The sequence below is a fragment of the Cololabis saira genome, chromosome 11 (assembly GCF_033807715.1).
Source record: "Cololabis saira isolate AMF1-May2022 chromosome 11, fColSai1.1, whole genome shotgun sequence".
Taxonomy (NCBI): Eukaryota; Metazoa; Chordata; class Actinopteri; order Beloniformes; family Belonidae; genus Cololabis; species Cololabis saira.
The window spans coordinates 21,837,038-21,853,911 of NC_084597.1; the positions used below are offsets into that span (position 1 = coordinate 21,837,038).

At 41.0% G+C, this 16,874-nt stretch overlaps 1 protein-coding gene across 1 annotated transcript; it reads right to left on the minus strand.

Moving 5' to 3' along the window:
• Nucleotides 1-4,252: 4,252 nt before the first annotated feature.
• On the minus strand, nucleotides 4,253-5,839 carry ankrd34ba (ankyrin repeat domain 34Ba). The gene has a single exon (XM_061733350.1). It carries the CDS (start codon nucleotides 5,837-5,839, stop codon nucleotides 4,253-4,255), a length of 1,587 nt encoding a protein of 528 aa, XP_061589334.1.
• Nucleotides 5,840-16,874: the final 11,035 nt, after the last annotated feature.

The following is a 16,874-nucleotide window of genomic DNA, read 5'->3' on the forward strand; positions in this document are numbered from 1 at the left end:
CCTTTATTCTGGCGAGATCTGAAAAAACTTTGCAACAACGGGCAAGCGAGCGATTATGTACATTCACTGAGTGAATATTATGAAAGTAAAATATATATTTCTCGCTAGAAATGTAATCAAAACGCATTTTTATGCAGAAACTAACTCAAAATATTGATTTTATTCACTAAAAATGAGAAATGTCCGCCATGTTTTTTTTGTTTGATTCAGTCTGCAAATGAAGACGTAAAGCATTCTGGGAGATTTTCTCTAGCCCTCGGTCGGTGAGTCAGCATCTGAAATCCCTCGCTCTCAAGGGCTAGATTCATACACACTACCCCTTGTTATGTCCACTACCCCTACATGCAAAGAGGAATTGGGACACCACTACCCTCACGGGAACGTGCAAAATTTAGGGGTAGGGCTGAAAAGTAGGGCGAGGGGGTGTATTGGGACTGGCCCTTAGTGTCTGTGTGAATAGGTATATACAGGTTATAGTTATATAAAACATAAAATTTAAGCATAATGAGGGTGTGGACTTTTGATTGACGGACAGCAGAGTTAGTTTTACTGAGCTGCTGGAGACTGGGTCTCCACCATGTTTTAGGGTCTTTTACCTCATTGGTTCAGTTTTGTGCTCATCTGTGTTTTCAGGAACAAGATTCTTATAAAACAAACTAGCCACACATAGACGGGGAGTCGGGAACAAAGACCCAAATACTTACTTTAGGATCTGACAGAGTACAGAATTGGCCGTAAAGTCATGTTATGCACGTTTGAAGCTGTTGTATTTAGCAGTACCTCGTTTTGACCACACGGAGGCAGATAGCTGCCAAGTTGATAAGAGCCACTGATGATGCTGCACTAATGAGTCGGGCAAGTCCGGCCCGTCTGACAATCCCACTTTACCCCACTAGAGGGACCTTTCTATATGTCTTACCTGAAGAAGTGCATCACACAAACGTTCATCAGACGTAATGCCCACATCTGGTCAGGAGCAGCGTTGCTGCAGAGTGGCTAAGATTTGACAAAATGAAACATGTCTAGCGCGTCTTGCTTTTAAAAGTTGACACAATTTTAAAAAAATGTGTGAATGAAATATCTGCATCATGTTTTTTCATGAAAATAGAACAGGAATGCAGTACAGCAGCTCCTGTCAAAACGTCCTCACACCTCTGTTCATACTAGGTGTTTTTTGGGGGGCGGAGCAGACTTATAGTTCTCAAGACCAGTCTCGAGACCACTTTTTTGTGGTCTTGGTCTTGTCTCGGCCTCGGGTCTCGGTCTCACCATGTCTCGGACTCGGATCATTGAGAAGCCGTTGCACACACCAAAGTGACAGAATCTTGTCACCAGTTCTTCCTCTTGTTAATGTACAGTTTTGTTAACGATTTGTATTTTGCATTTGATTTAATATTTTGGTGCATCTGCATGTGTGTCTGTATTTAATTAGAGTGTTGTGTTTATAATGGCCATGTTTGAATAAATATATGGTATCATTGACTTTTGAATAATATTTGCATATCGTTGTCATTGATTAAGCATTAGGTCTATTTCAGTGATGCTGATATACAGGGTAATGTGGCTACTATAATGGTAATTAATGCAAGTTCAAGTCGATAATTGTGTGTATCTTTAATTTAAAATTCTCGTTTCATCTACAAATTAAGTGTAATTTAAATCAGTAACATTTACTGTTCAATAGACTTTTCTGAGGTGGAGGGTGGTGTTGGAGGCGTGTTAGTTTGTTAGATGACTTGGGCACTAGTTAATAGTCATGCCAATCCTTAAAAGCACTCCAGTCCATCCTCAGATAGTGTATAAATAGCTGTAGTGCAATTGCCACACATATTTGATCTCAGCTAATTGATGAAAACATTTATAGTGAGTTTACACATAAGACATTCACTGTCTCTGTTGTATTGTGCTGCATTTGAATACAACCTCATATGTAAACTAAGCAGCTGAACCCAGGCGTTTATGTTCTACAACTGACGAAAGATGACAAAATTATTAGGTTTATATCCCAGAAACCAAGTAAACTCTTCACGTTTGCCCATCACGACGGCGTTTCCTCCTCAAGATTGTGTTTCTTCGTCACAATCGGTTTTCTGCTTCATGACCGCATTTCCACGTTTACTCATCACGACAGCGTTTTCTTGTTTCCTTGTGATGACCACGTTTTCTCCAAATGATTGTGTCTCCTCCTCCTGAACCCCCTGCTCTCCCTGCAGTCTCCAAACTACCAGGTGAAAAAGCGCCGCTGTAAACATCTGAAGTCCAAACTGAATCATATCAATGTAATGACTTTGCCAGTGATTTGCCATGCATTTTTCATTTAATAAAAACATTTATTCAGCACTTTTTTAAACACAATGACAGGCTCTTTCAAAAATGGCTGCTGATGGCAGGTTTTTACAGACATTTATGCTTTTTAAAGCTACTTTGTGGAGGACTTAGTGATGGCATCATCACTTAGGCCTAATGGCATAGTTGCTGCAGTGCAGAGTGCGATGGTCGCCCTGACATCCACTGACAATTTGTGTACTTATGTTTTTGACATTAACATCATCCATTCATCCATTAAATTAATGTTCTGGGGTTAAATCAACCCAAGGTTTTTGCTTTTAGTTTAGATGGTAAGGAGTGGACACTTTTGTTGGGAACAAACACAAGAAAGTCAGAGACAGTCTTTACTCTGAAGGGAATATTGACTTAGAGAAAAATGGCGGTTAGTGCCAGCCTGGGTATTGGAGCTTCATCTTGTCATCATGCAAACTTCCGGACTGAAGCCAGCGGGGAAGTAAGAAAGATTGTAGTTCCTCTACTGACCACTATGTTCTGGGTCCTGATCAGCGGTGTCCCTGTTGAGCACCCGGGTCCTTGTCTGGACCTGCGGTTTCCCTGCTGACCACTGGTTCCTGGATCCATTGAGCTCCATCTTAAAATGTCCAACTTGACAGCAGAAACGAACATATTTACAGTCTGGTATAAAGAGTGTTTTGGTTTCCGTTGTTAGATTTCCCATACATGATAACTGTATGTTGGGTGTTTTTCTTCCTTTTTTTCTACCACACCAGGTTATAGTTATATAAAACATAAAATGTAAGCATAATTAAGGGTGTGGACTTTTGATTGATGGACAGCAGGGCTAATGGGTGGCTGTCATGGCTTTTGATAATAAGTGCTGTTTTGACTTCTGAGCTGTGAATAAAGACTTAACAGAACATAATTATTCATATTTCAAAGATAAAATGTTCAGTTGTGTGGATTTTCCAACCAGAGCACAGTGACTGGTACTTGGTTGTGGGTTGGTCTAGAACAGGGGTCGGCAACCCAAAATGTTGAAAGAGCCGTATTGGACCAAAAACACAAAAAACAAATATGTCTGGAGCCGCAAAAAAAGTCTTGTATAAACCTTAGAATGAAGACAAATGGCGAAAGGTGAAATGTTGAGAAAAAAAGTCGAAATGCCGAAATGTTGAGAAAAAAGTCGAAATTTTGAGAAAAAAGTCAAAATTTCAAGAAATGTCGATATTAATGTTGAAGTACAATCTCAAGAAAAAAGTCAAAATGTCGAAATGTCGAGAAAAAAGTCGAAATTTCGTGAAAAAAGTCGAAATGTCAAGATTAAAAAGGAAAGGAAAAAGGATGAAAAAAAGAGAAAAAAAAAGGGAAAAAAAGAAAAAAAGAAGAAAAAAAGAGAAAAAAGGAAAAAAAAGAGAAAAAAAAGAAGAAAAAAAGGAAAAAAAAGGTCAAACATTTTCGAAAAAGCTCCAGGAGCCACTAGGGCGGCGCTAAAGAGCCACATGCGGCCACGGGCTGCCGCGGGTTGCCGACCCCTGGTCTAGAAGAGTCCGAGGATGAATCTTAGCGAACAGGAGTCAGCTTGTTTATCAGTCATTAGGGAGATGCCACGAAAACCATATTGGAAATGGGAGTTCCCATTGCCAGTGTTGGACTTTAGCTCCTCTGGTGTAGACTGACTGAAGGTGCTGAGGGCCACAGCGGATCATTTACTGCCGTACATGTAGGCAAGGGGGGGGGTGTCCATTTCTTATTGTGTAGTTAATCACAAGCTCCAAGATACACTGAAGCTCTAGACACCACAACACATCCTGGCGTGCAGGGTCTCCGCAACTTAAAAGCTGTTATGTACACAAGCTGTTTTTTCCTCTTTGGTTTTTTCACAGTGATTTTCACGACACAGACTACAAGGCGGCAGCAACCACGCTTTGACACAGGTGAATGTTTTCCCGCTCCAGATTGCTTTTCAGGCCGTGGTTTTGAACTGTTCGGCCTGTATGGAGTGTCTCCTCAGCAGCATCCTTCTGGTCACTTCTTTGGGCTGTCCAGGTGGAGCACAGGGGAGGAAATGCTTCTGGCCAGACTCTCTCTCAGAGAAACTGCTTCCGCTGCCAGAGCTCTGGCTGTAGACATTGAGGATGGGTGTGTTGGTCAGAGGTGGCAGAGATCTAGGCCTGGCCTGGAGGTTACGGTCCAGTAAGAGGGTGCCAGAGGCTCTGCATTCGTATCCGTGCAGGATTCTCTTGTTTTTGGCTAACAGTGATTCCTTTAATCCCAGCGTGCTGGCGCAGCGTAACGGTGCCAACCTCTTGGCATTAATTGGGTCTCTGGTTCTGTGTTCTTCAGGGATATTTGGGATCCCTCGTGCTAGCTGTGGGTCGGAGCTGTAGATGCCTTCACGGAGTTCCCGCCTCTGGATCACACTTTGGAGGCTCGATGAGGCCATGCTGTGAAATTGTGTGCCAAGGTTTTTGGTGCCAGAAGTACATGAAGAAGAGGTGACTGAATCTGGACCAAGGACATCAGAATGCAGATTGGGGTGGGATGCAGAGTGGGATAATAGCATACCTGCTAAGGGTGTGTTTCGTGGAGCATCTTTGTGGTGATCAGCATTTCTATCTCCCCGTGTAACTTCATCCCCAGCTAACCTACTTTCCCAAATTCTGAAGCCGTCAAAGTTTGTGTTGCTGACCCCATCCAGTTTGGGACCTTTCAAGGAGACATCCTCAGTCTGTTTCAGAGTTGCATGAGGCTGCTGGGATTGCAGGGACGGCGGGATCTTTAACCAAGGCTCAGAGTTCAGCCTCAGCAGGGGTTGCTGTTGTCCGTTGTGTGTGGATTGTCCAAGCCCTCTTAACCGAGACGGGGAGCACGGATGGGAGCTAACGCCACAGATTTGTCCTTCTTTAAAAGAAAAGACACTTCTGGGGGGGCATAAAGAGGAGGAGGTGTTCTGAGGTGAGGTGATGAGCTGAATGTCAGATGGAGATGCAGGAGACGGTGGTGTAATTTTGTCACTGTGATCCATGGGAGGCATGTTAAGGTACTGCATGGCTTGCAGTTTTGCAGCTGGGAACTGGTCAGTGGTTATGATGATTACCTCCTTCCCCTTGGCCTTGCATGTGTCCAGCAACAGCTTCAGCACCTTCCAGTCTCCTGCCATGACGGCATAGGCCAAAGCAGACGTTCCACACTGGTCCTCCAAGCTGAGGTCCGCCCCGCTGGCCAGGAGCAGAGACACCACCTCCGGACCAGCCTGCTCCCGGCAGGCGTGCATCAGCACAGAGCGCCCATCCTTGTCCTGGATGTTAGGATCGGCTCCTTTCTCTAGAAGAAACTGGATAAGTTTCACCAGACTAGCGCTCTGGGAGTCGACGTGTTTGGTCCTGCAGGCCACCATTAGGGGTGTCTGGCCTTGGCTGTTACTCTCATTGATGTAAGCCCCACCCTCCAACAGCAGCCGCGTGAGCCGCAGTCGACGAAGGAACACTGCTCTTAGCAATGGATTCCCGGAGTCCATAGAAACACCAAGATTGCAGGCCTCTCCTTCCATACCTCTTGGGTTCCGATGTAGATCTTAGAGATGTTGTTGGACAGATTTCTGTGGATACAAAGAAAACATTTTTTGAAGACCAGGAATGTTTATGAACTATATTCAAAGATAGGCAACACCAATCAAAGGTTGTGCAACCAGCACTTATGCTTCCACAGGTCAAATGTCAAACATTCAATACAACAGCTGTCCACAACCTACACTCTGGGGGAGCGCAAAAGTTTGGAAAGCGGAAGAGAGGTGTCCGGCAATGGCTGACGAAACTGTATGCTCAACATAAACATTGTTTATGTTATGTTTATGTAATGATTGCTGGGGGGTCATGTTCTGGGTCTCTGGAAATATCCTAGAGACAACTTCTGTTATAAATAAAACTGAATTGAATTGAATTGAATTCAACTGGGCTCCGCTGCCCTCGATGATCCTGGTGAACGTCCAGTCCCTCAGGAATAAAATGGACGAATTCCAGGGAAATGTCGGCTGCCAGAAAGATTTTAAAGACTGCTGTGTGATGGCGCTAAGAGAGACCTGGTTATCCAAGCGTGATCAGGACGGACAAATGTTAGTCAGCGACTTTGGAACTCCACACCGACCGTATCAGGATCATAATGCTGAGGTGACGCAGAAAACACAGAGGAGGGGTCTGCCTCTACATTAACCCTAGATACTGTACCTCTGTGACTTTGAGAGAGCAAATCTGCACTCCTCACTTGGAACTCAGTAACCTTGTGCCCCTTTTACTGCCCCAGGAGTTTCCCCAGCTTTTTATCACTCTTTTGTATGTTCACTCCAAGGCTTGTGCATCCTCTGCTTATAAAACTAATTTTGATGTTGTGCAGAGGCTCCAGTCTATCACACCTGATGCTCTGAATTTCGTTTTAGGTGATTCTAACCATTTTTCTCTTAAAAAGACAGCTCCAAGTTTCACCCAGTATGTAACTTGTCACACTAGGTGGGATAAAACCCTGGACCTCTGCTATGGGTCAGTGAAGGAGGAATATAAATATCTTGCTTTGCCTCCTTTGGGAAATGGAGACCATAATTGTGTCCATCTCTTACCCACCTACAAAACTGTTTTGAAGAGGGAAAGAGTTCAAACAAAGGAATCAATGTGCAATGCCTGCAGGACTGTTTTGATATCACTGACTGGAACATGTTTATAGAGGTATGTGATTGGAATTTAGATGAGTTGGCAGATGTATCATGCTCCTATGTGACCTTCTGCAGATATATACGATTTTACCAGACAAGAGGTCAGGATTTTCCCCAACAATAGGCCCAAGGGTTACCAAATGCTTTGCTTTCCAATCTGGGTCTGTGTCTGCTGTGCACACAGCTACAAAGGAGCTGAAAACTAGTATTTTAAAAGCAAAACAAGACCATAAAACAAAACTGGAAAACAAAATGGCTGCAAATAATCTAGGTTGTTGTCCCTGTTCCAAACACTAAACGTCCAAAAAATCTGATTGACTTTAGACCTGTTGCTTTGACATCGATTGTGATGAAATCTTTTGAAAAACTGGTGAGGTCTGAAATCATAAGGAAGACAGAGAATGATTTAGATCCTCTTCAGTTTGCTTACAGACCACCCTGTGGAGTCGAGAATGCCACTGTCACTTTAACAAATCTGCTTTTTAAACACCTTGAAGGGAAGGGAACACAGGCTAGATTTTTATTTGTTGATTTTTCATTTGCTTTTAATACCATTCAACCCCACATTTTAATTGGGAGGCTTTTAGAACATTTTAAATTAAGTCTTAATTTTGTGGGTTGGATTTTAGATTATTTATCAAATAGAACACAGAGAGTGAGAGTGACTAACACTGTCTGAACAAGTGTGTTCCTCAACTTGTTCTCCACAAGGATGTGTTTCGTCACCTCTGTTGTTCATCTTTACACAAATATGTGTTACAGCAGAAGGGAGGATAGATTCATTTTAAAACACGCAGATGACTGTTTTTGTCAGTTTGCTAAAGGACAATGAAACCTCTCACGGTCAAATCATACGTGACTCTGTCTGAACCAAATAGTGAAATGGTCCAGTAAGATGACGAGAGAGCAGCAGATGAATCTGTTTCCAATGAATGCTGTTTTCCAGACAGATACAAAGGCTGTCTGGATCCATTTTAAAAGACAACTCTCATCCACTACACGACCACTTCCAGCTACATCAGTCAGGAAGCAGATATAGATTACCAAAATGTAAAACAAAACATTTTAAACATAGTTTTTTACCTACTACTGCTATAACCCTCCTAGATAAACAGATAAGATTTTAGCCTTTTATGTTGTGATTATGGTTTATGTTTATGTTGTATGTATGTACTGATGGTTTCTTGTTGCTGGACTTGCTAGACCACTTTATTGCAAGGCAAATTTACCTTTGGGTACAATAAAGTTGAACTGAACTGAACATTTGTGGGGGAACTGTCTGAGACTTAAAGGGCATGAAAATTGGGGTCTCCATGTGGGATCTTCTTTGGTTTCCAAGTCGACCCCGTGTTCACTGCTGGCAGTGGATATAATCAGGTACACGAGTTCCATTGGGGTTTATCTCATACACCAGACGCATTTGGGTGTTGATGCTACAACACCCACAACACATCACCCCCGGTCATACCCTCATCTGCAGTATACTTACTATACCAGTTCAACACAGAAGTCCTCCATACCAGCATCTAATGCTGCATGCGAGGACTTTGCAGATCACTTCAGAAATAAGATCAACGCTATTAGATCCGGCCTTTTATCCCAACAAAATGTTGATTTTAACAGATCTGAAGTGTTGCTTTTATATAAGGAAACACTAAGAGTTTTGTCCTGGCTGATGCAAAGATGCTTGGTTGAGTTTTCACTCAACTGAACCCAACAACCTGCCTTTTAGATCCCATTCCCACATCAATTTTAAAATCATTTTATGGTTTCTTTGAGTATGAGCTTTTAAACATAGTAAATTGCTTTCTTCAGACAGGCATTTTCCCTTCTGCCGGTAAAACGGCAGTGGTGAAGCCCCTTTGGAAGAAGTGCAATTTAGATCACAACATCCTTGATAACTACTGACCTGTATCCAACTTACCATTCTTAAGAAAAATCATGGAAAAAAAATAGTTTTTATCCAATTAAATACATTTTAATAAATACAATATTTTGGAGAAATATCAGTCTGGTTTTAGGACAAACCACTGTACAGACACAGCCCTTTTAAAGATTGTTAATGATCTCAGATCCAATATGGATTCATGGAAGCTTTCAATCCTGGTGTTACTGGATCACATTTTATTAAATAGACTTAAAAGTCTGGTGGGTGTCTCTGGCACTGTTAGAATGGTTTTACTCCTATCTCACTGATCAATGACTTTCTTTGTAATTATGGAGACATGCTCCTCAAGATTCTATAAAGTAAATTATGGGGTTCCCCAAGGATCAATTTTAGGCCCATTACTTTTTAATTTATGCATTTTGCCCCTTTGGGGTGTCATCAGGAGACATGGCGTTGATTTTCACTGCAATGCTGATGATACACAACTTTGCATCGCTGTGTCTCCTGATGACATAGAACCAATTAATGTTCTTTTAGACTGTATTTTAGCCATTAAGTCATGGATGGCAGATAACTTCTTATAGCTTAACCAGGACAAAACTGAAGTCTTAATTATCAGTCCTGAAAACAAGAGAGATCATTTTAACAAAACTGTAACATTTTAAATCTTCTAAGTGTGTGAGAAATCTGGATGTTCTTTTTGACTGTGAGCTGGGTTTTGTTTCAAATATTAGAAATGTAGCAAAGACAGGATTTTATCATTTTAAAAACATCGCCAGAGTCCGCCCATTTCTCTCTCATGCCAGCACGGAGGTGTTGATGCATGCTTTTATTTCTAGTAGAATAGACTAGATAGACAGATCTTTAGCGGATTTGTAAGATCTCCTGTAGAGGTCTGAATTTTCTCTTGTAAAGGTCTGGAGGGTCTCCTGTAGTGGGTTTGTGGGCCATCACACAGTCAGAGTTCAGGGGGCCTGGGCGTTCCAGCGAGACAGATCAGGAGGCCTCCCACGGGACCGGGAAGGCTGGCAAGACAGCTCAGGGGGCCGCTCTCGGGGCCGTTTCGGGTGCGTCCACCACTGGATCAAGGACAGGCTGGGGTGCACCCAGGACCACCTTGGGAACCTCTGGAACAAGGACAGGAAGGGGCCGTCGCGGCCGCCATCTGCCTTGAGCCTGAACACACTTGGGCCCGCTTCGAGCCAGGCGTGTTCCCCAGGAGAGGGACTCCTCTTTCTCCATGTGGCGCCTAGTCTTTTCTACGATGGAGTATTAGGGCCAAACTAAGACAAAAAAAATTGGAAATTACGAGAATAAAGTCATAATATAATGAGAATAAAGTCGTAAAATTACGAGAATAAAGTCGTAATGTTGTGAGAATAAAGTCGTAATAGAATACAGTCATAATATTATGAGAATAAAGTCGTAATATTACGAGAATAAAGTCGTAAAATTACGAGAATAAAGTCGTAACATTACGAGAATAAAGTCGTAATCTTGCGAGAATAAAGTTGTAATAGAATAAAGTCGTAATATTATGAGAATAAAGTCGTAATATTATGAGAATAAAGTCGTAATATTACGAGAATAAAGTCGTAAAATTCCGAGAATAAAGTCGTAAAATTCCGAGAATATAGTTGTGACATTACGAGAATAAAGTCGTAATGAATAAAGTGGTAATTTATGAGAATAAAGTCGTAAAATTCCGAGAATAAAGTTGTGACATTACGAGAATAAAGTCGTAATGAATAAAGTGGTAATTTATGAGAATAAAGTCGTAAAATTCCGAGAATATAGTTGTGACATTACGAGAATAAAGTTGTAATGAATAAAGTGGTAATTTATGAGAATAAAGTCGTAAAATTCCGAGAATAAAGTTGTGACATTACGAGAATAAAGTCGTAATGAATAAAGTGGTAATTTATGAGAATAAAGTCATAATATTATGAAAATAAAGTGGTAATTTATGAGAACTCTAACAGGAAGAGCAGTCTTCTCCCTGTGTTAAAATGAAGAATATTGAGCATCTTGTGAAGTTATATTTATAATATATTACAACTTTATTCTCGTAATATTACAACTTTATTCTTGTAATATTACAACTTTATTCTCGTAATATTATGACTTTATTCTCATAATTTTACGACTTTATTCTCATTACATTATGACTTTATTCTCGTAATTTCCTTTTTTTTGTTTTTTTGTTTGGCCCTAATACTCCGTCGTACTTTTCTGCCTCCTGGCGAAACTACTCCCAAATAGTAATCTACTCTCCTGCTGGGTCAATGCTGGCTGGTCCGTTGTGTCACGAGTTGGTAGATGAGGACCCAAACGCAGGAGAGACCAGGAGGCAGGAGTTCCAAAAAAAGGTGATTTAATATGGAAAAACCAAACTAAAAGTGCTGCAGAGCAGGGTTAACAAAAACACGAGAGCAAAAATCGAAAAACCTGACAGGACACACGGAGGGTGGAACAGCAGGGAGCAAGGGAAAGACAAAACCAGATATACACAGAAGGGTTAACAGGACACAGGTGCAGGCCAGGACAGTGCAGATCAGGGCAGATGGGAACAAGGGAAGTCAAAACAGAACTGAAACACAAAGACATGGGTTTCAAAATAAAACAGGAACTGAATAACCAAACTCTGACAGTCTGAAAAAGATCTCCTGTAGCAAGTTTGTAGGATCTCCTGTAGAGGTCGGAAGGATCTCGTGAAGCGGTTAGAAGCGGTGCTGTGAAGAGGATGTTCAGGGTTGTCTGTGATATTCTTTATTTTATGAAGTATGTTCCTTCAATCATCACCAGAGGGTCCAAAACAGAACCAACCTTCCTCAACAGTTTGTTCAGTTTCTTTCAGTCTCTGGTTCATCACTGATACACCACACAACTGAAGAGTAATCTGAGTATTTCTGCAGATGACAGGACTTGTGCACGACTTGTGCTGGAAGTCTGAAGTGGTGAGAGTACAGTACCCTGTGCTGCTGACTGCCTGGTCAGAGACACAACCATTCTGTCTCACCAACTGTGGTCTGTTTTTCAGGTAGTCAGTAATACAGGTGATTGTGGAGGTGTCCACCTGTGTCTTCTGGAGCCTGAATGTTGTTTACTGTACTGGAGATGTCAAAGAACATGATCCTCACAATGCTGCTGCTTTGTCGAGATGACTGTGGGTTCGTTGCAGCAGGTGTATGATGGCATCTTCAACTCCAACCCCATGATGTCAAACTGCAGGTGGGTCAAAAAAGTCTCTCCAGGATATTCATGACATGTGAAATTCTTCAGTTTCTTCATATTCTTTTCTTCCCAGCATTTGGATACAAGTTTATCTTGGTTTCATCTGTTCAAAGAATCCATGACATTGCAGGCTTTTAAAAATGTTTTCTGGTAAAGTCTAATCTGTCTTCCCGGTTCTTCAGAGTTACATCTGCTCCATTAACATTCACAGCCGTGATGCGTCCACCTTCTTGACCTTCTTTTTTTTTTTTAATCAAAGAAACAATCATGCCCTTTAGCTGTCATCTATTGTCTTCCAGGACGACTTTTTTTTTCCTTTCTTTTTTACCTTGTCTGCACACATATTAATGGTTGATACCATGCTGGTAAAAATATACCAGGGGGTGACATCCACTGCTAAACCAGGCTGCAAGAACAAGAACACACGGAGGCACACGTCAAGGACTGGAAATCTGCAACAAAAACCACAAACGAAACACGAAGCCGACACGGAGCCGACCAAAACACGGGCAGCAATCGACCCAAATCTCGAGATCTGATCACAGTCTGATATAGTATAGTAATAATATCAATAAATTATTAAATGTTGTTGTCCTGCCAATGGAGGCCCAAATCCTCCATGGCAGGACCCTTCCATACCGCATTCTCACAGACAAAGACGCACAATCACGCACCGTTTCCCCCTCCCCGGGGGGGCCAGCACCGCCAGAAAGCACCTCAGGCTGCACAGCGAGCCCCGCCAGGCCCGGGTATCCCAGGCCGGCGAGGGAACGCGGGTGATGTGGGCCCCCCTCCCGACCCTGGTGTTGAGTACATGTAATTAATGCAATAAAAACAGGGAGGGGGAGGTCAGGGTATCATACTGACAATGATCCCCCCCCTCCAGAACTAAGCATCCTTGTTAAATGTATTTATTAAATGTTGAATGTGCAGTGTCTACAGTGTTATTAAAACCGTGAGGCAGGGAGTACCGGGCCACGTGGGTCTTCCAGGACTTCTGATGTTTCTGAGGTCATCAGAGCTTTCTTTTTAATAATGTACCAAACCAATGGTTTGGCCCCAGCTTAGAATTTTGCCCACTTATATAAATATATAAAGAAAAGTTTTTCAGCCTGTCAAGCTATAACGAGGGGGAAATTTCATATTTTTGTGTAACTTCTTAAATTAAAGCTGAAATTTTGCACTTTGATCACATTTTGACTGTTTGATTTCCTTTCAAATCCATTGTGTTGGTGTATAGAAACAAGAATCATAAAAAAGCTGTCATTATCCAAATGCTGTAAGCGAGCCCGAGCTGGAAACTCACATTCACATCAGCAGTTTATTTTCTGCAGAAACAGCAGCAGTCACTTTAAACCAGCCTTTGTGCCGATCTCGTATGTCCTTGGGTTTTTTTCCATCTCGTTCGATGAGATCTCAGACGGTAATGCAACGTTTCCCGTTTAAGTCACACAATCACTGTAAAGAACTGCATCTCTATAGAAAATATAATCTCATTAAAACTGAAATATCTGAGATACAAACATTTGTTAGAAAGTTTATGGGATTTCTTTTGTCTGTTTTTCAATTGTTTTGTCCAGAAGTGACAAAATGTAGTAATTAAACAATAAAACATTAAAATATGATGAACATTTGTTGATATTAAATGTTTAAATGCATCATGTTTGCTGAGTCACGAAATCTGCATCTACACATATGGCCATAAATGCACAGCTGTTTTTAAGTATAAAGCAGGTTTGAATTCTTAAATGCTGTTTTACATTTTTTTTTTTTACTCAAATTTTTATCTCATCTGATGTTCCCGCAGAGGTCTTGTGGTCCAACCCTTTAAACTCCACCCTTTTCTCAGGTGTATAGTCTTAGATGACATGTACTGGGGGGAAGAGGTTCCTCCTGTTGGGAAGACTGACAACTGCCTTGAATATTTTGTCAATTTTCTTTTCCTTAATGAGGGGATTTATGTGTGACAGGATTAAGATTATCTGAAGCGTGGATGATTGTATCTTGTTGAAGAGCTAACAGGTCTCATCCACTCTTTGGTCTCCAGTACTTTGATCCTGGATTTCTGTCTGTCTGACTATTGTTATATCTTCACTCAATTTGGGGTTATGCACATCTTTTTACTCACAGGCACTTTCTCTTCAATTATTCTGCAGCCATGTGCAAATCTTATGTTTGTTTGAGTAAACAAATAATACACATCATCTGATCATGAGGCAACAGAGCAAAATACCAAGTCAACACTGTGCTCGAGTCGTTATTTATCTAATAAAATAATAAATGTTTTTAAAAAAACAACAAGAAAAACATGGGCAATATCAAGTATTCCTACTCTCCTACAAAAGATTTAAGAGGGTAAGTTAGTTTTTTAAAAGCAGATGATTTGTCAGTTTTCTGGTATGGAGCATTCAAGTGTGTGTTAATACAATGCCAAGAAGGAAAGACATCAGCAATAGCCTTAGAGAAGCAACTGTTGCAAATGTTTCCAAGATAAAACCTCTTCTGTCTAAAAAGAACATGGATACAATACTGAGTTTCAGGAACCTGCATCTGAACAACCAGCAGACTTCAATCAATCAATCAATCAATCAATCAATCAATCAATCAATCAATCAATCAATCAATCAATCAATCAATCAATCAATCAATCAATCAATCAATCAATCAATCAATCAATCAATCAATCAATCAATCAATCAATCAATCAATCAATCAATCAATCAACCAATCAATCAATCAATCAATCAATCAATCAATCAATCAATCAATCAATCAATCAATCAATAACTTTTATTTGTCCCCAATGGGGCAATTAATCATGCAGCAATATGTAGACATATACACATAGTAAAAAAAAAAGGACAACGACTTTAAATCTAAAAATCTAAAAATCCAAGCCCCACAACAGCTACCTTTTCCTCATGGAATTGAGAAGGGAGATGGCAGAAGGTACAAAAGAATGTTTATGTCTGTTGGTTTTGAGAAGTGGAAGTCTGAGCAATGTACCCGATGGAAGAAACTGAAATTCTTGGTGTAGAGGATGGGAACAGTCTGATAGGATAGTTTTTGCTTTCCTATACAGCTGTTTGTTATACAGGTCCTGTAGAGTCACCCGAGCAGAGCCAATTATTTTGCTACAGACATTAAACACCTTGGTAAGAACAGTTTTCTGCTTTACCCTTAGTGATGAAAACCAACAAATGAAAGAAAAAGTTAAAACAGACTCAATGAAAGAGCGATAAAACATGGACATCAAGGATGAATCGACATGGAATTTGGACAGTTTTCTAAGACAGTACAGACGCTGCTGACTTTTCTTGTAAATTAAGTTGGTCTTACTCTCAAACGTCAGCTTATTGTCTATTATAGTTCCCAGATATTTATAGGACTCTACAATTTCTACATCTTGTCCGTTGATCACTGTCCTATCCGGAGAGGGCTGAGAACGTCTAAAATCAATACACATGTCCTTTGTCTTTGATACATTAAGAGTTAAAAAAGAATCCTGGCACCACTTAAGAAAATAATCAACTACAGGGCCATGGGAGTTATCAGTGCTGTTCAACAGACTCACAATGACGGTATCATCTGCAAACTTCAATATATGATGGTTTAAAAATGTGCTACAGCAGTTGTTAGTGTATAATATGTACAGCAGAGGAGAAAGGACACATCCTTGTGGTGAGCCAGTAGATATAAAAGATCGGTCAGAAAGTTGTCCATTTACTCTCACTCTCTGAGTTCTGCACGTCAGGAAATCCAAAATCCAGCCAACAATGCTACCATCAAGACTAAAGTTGTCAATTAGTCTCTGAATCAACAGATGAGGCTGAATAGTATTGAAGGCGGATGAGAAGTCGATGTACAGCAGTCTGACATGGTTGTTAGAGACCTCGAGGTGCTTATAGATGTAATTTAGCAGAGTTAAGGTGGCATCTTGGACCCCCCTACTGGTCCTATAGGCAAACTGCATTGGGTCAAGCAGATGCTCAGTCTTGTTCAGAAGTTCAGTTTTAACCAGTTTTTCGGATGACTTCATGACTAAAGAGGTTAAAGCTATAGGCCTGAAGTCGTTTAAAGATTTAGGGTGTTTAGATTTAGGAGCAGGAACTATGGTAGCCAGTTTCCACAAGTTAGGAACCTTCTGTTGGAAAAGAGACAGATTAAAAATATATGTAAAAATATAACCTAATTGCTCTGCGCAATTAGAGAGCATTCGACCGCTGATGTTGTCCGGACCAACACTTGTTCTGGTTTTACAGTGTTTAAAAGTTTGAACAACCGTATGCACATCAAAGGCAGGCGCGTCCAGATGACTTGACTCCGAAAGAGTGTTTTTCAGTGTAGTTATTTCATTGTTAAAATCCTGCACATCAAACCTTGAATAAAATTTGTTGAGCTCCTGCGCCAAAGTAAAATCTGAAGTAAACCCATCTAATAATAAGATTTTCTTAGCATTATCAGACAACCCTGGACTTCTGGATCAATGTCCTGTGAACAGATGAGACCAATGTGTCTGTTCTTCATGTCCAGAACCATGTTTGAAGGAAACCAGCAGAATCACTTCAGACCCACTGTCAAGCACGGTGGTGGAGGGATGATGGAGGGATGATGAAACATAGCAGCAAATAGAGACAGCTTGGTTTCTTTGAAAAGGTGCTGCTGCTCCAGGAAGCGTTTGAGTAGCAATTTCTACAGTTGTACCTGGTTTACAGTCAATTACCGTCTTTCTCTAGTTAAAAACAGATTTAATGTACAAAA

What these genes read in the sequence shown, in the direction of transcription:
- ankrd34ba (XM_061733350.1), bottom strand. Translation starts at nt 5,839, where the DNA reads ATGGAAGGAGAGGCCTGCAATCTTGGTGTTTCTATGGACTCCGGGAAT.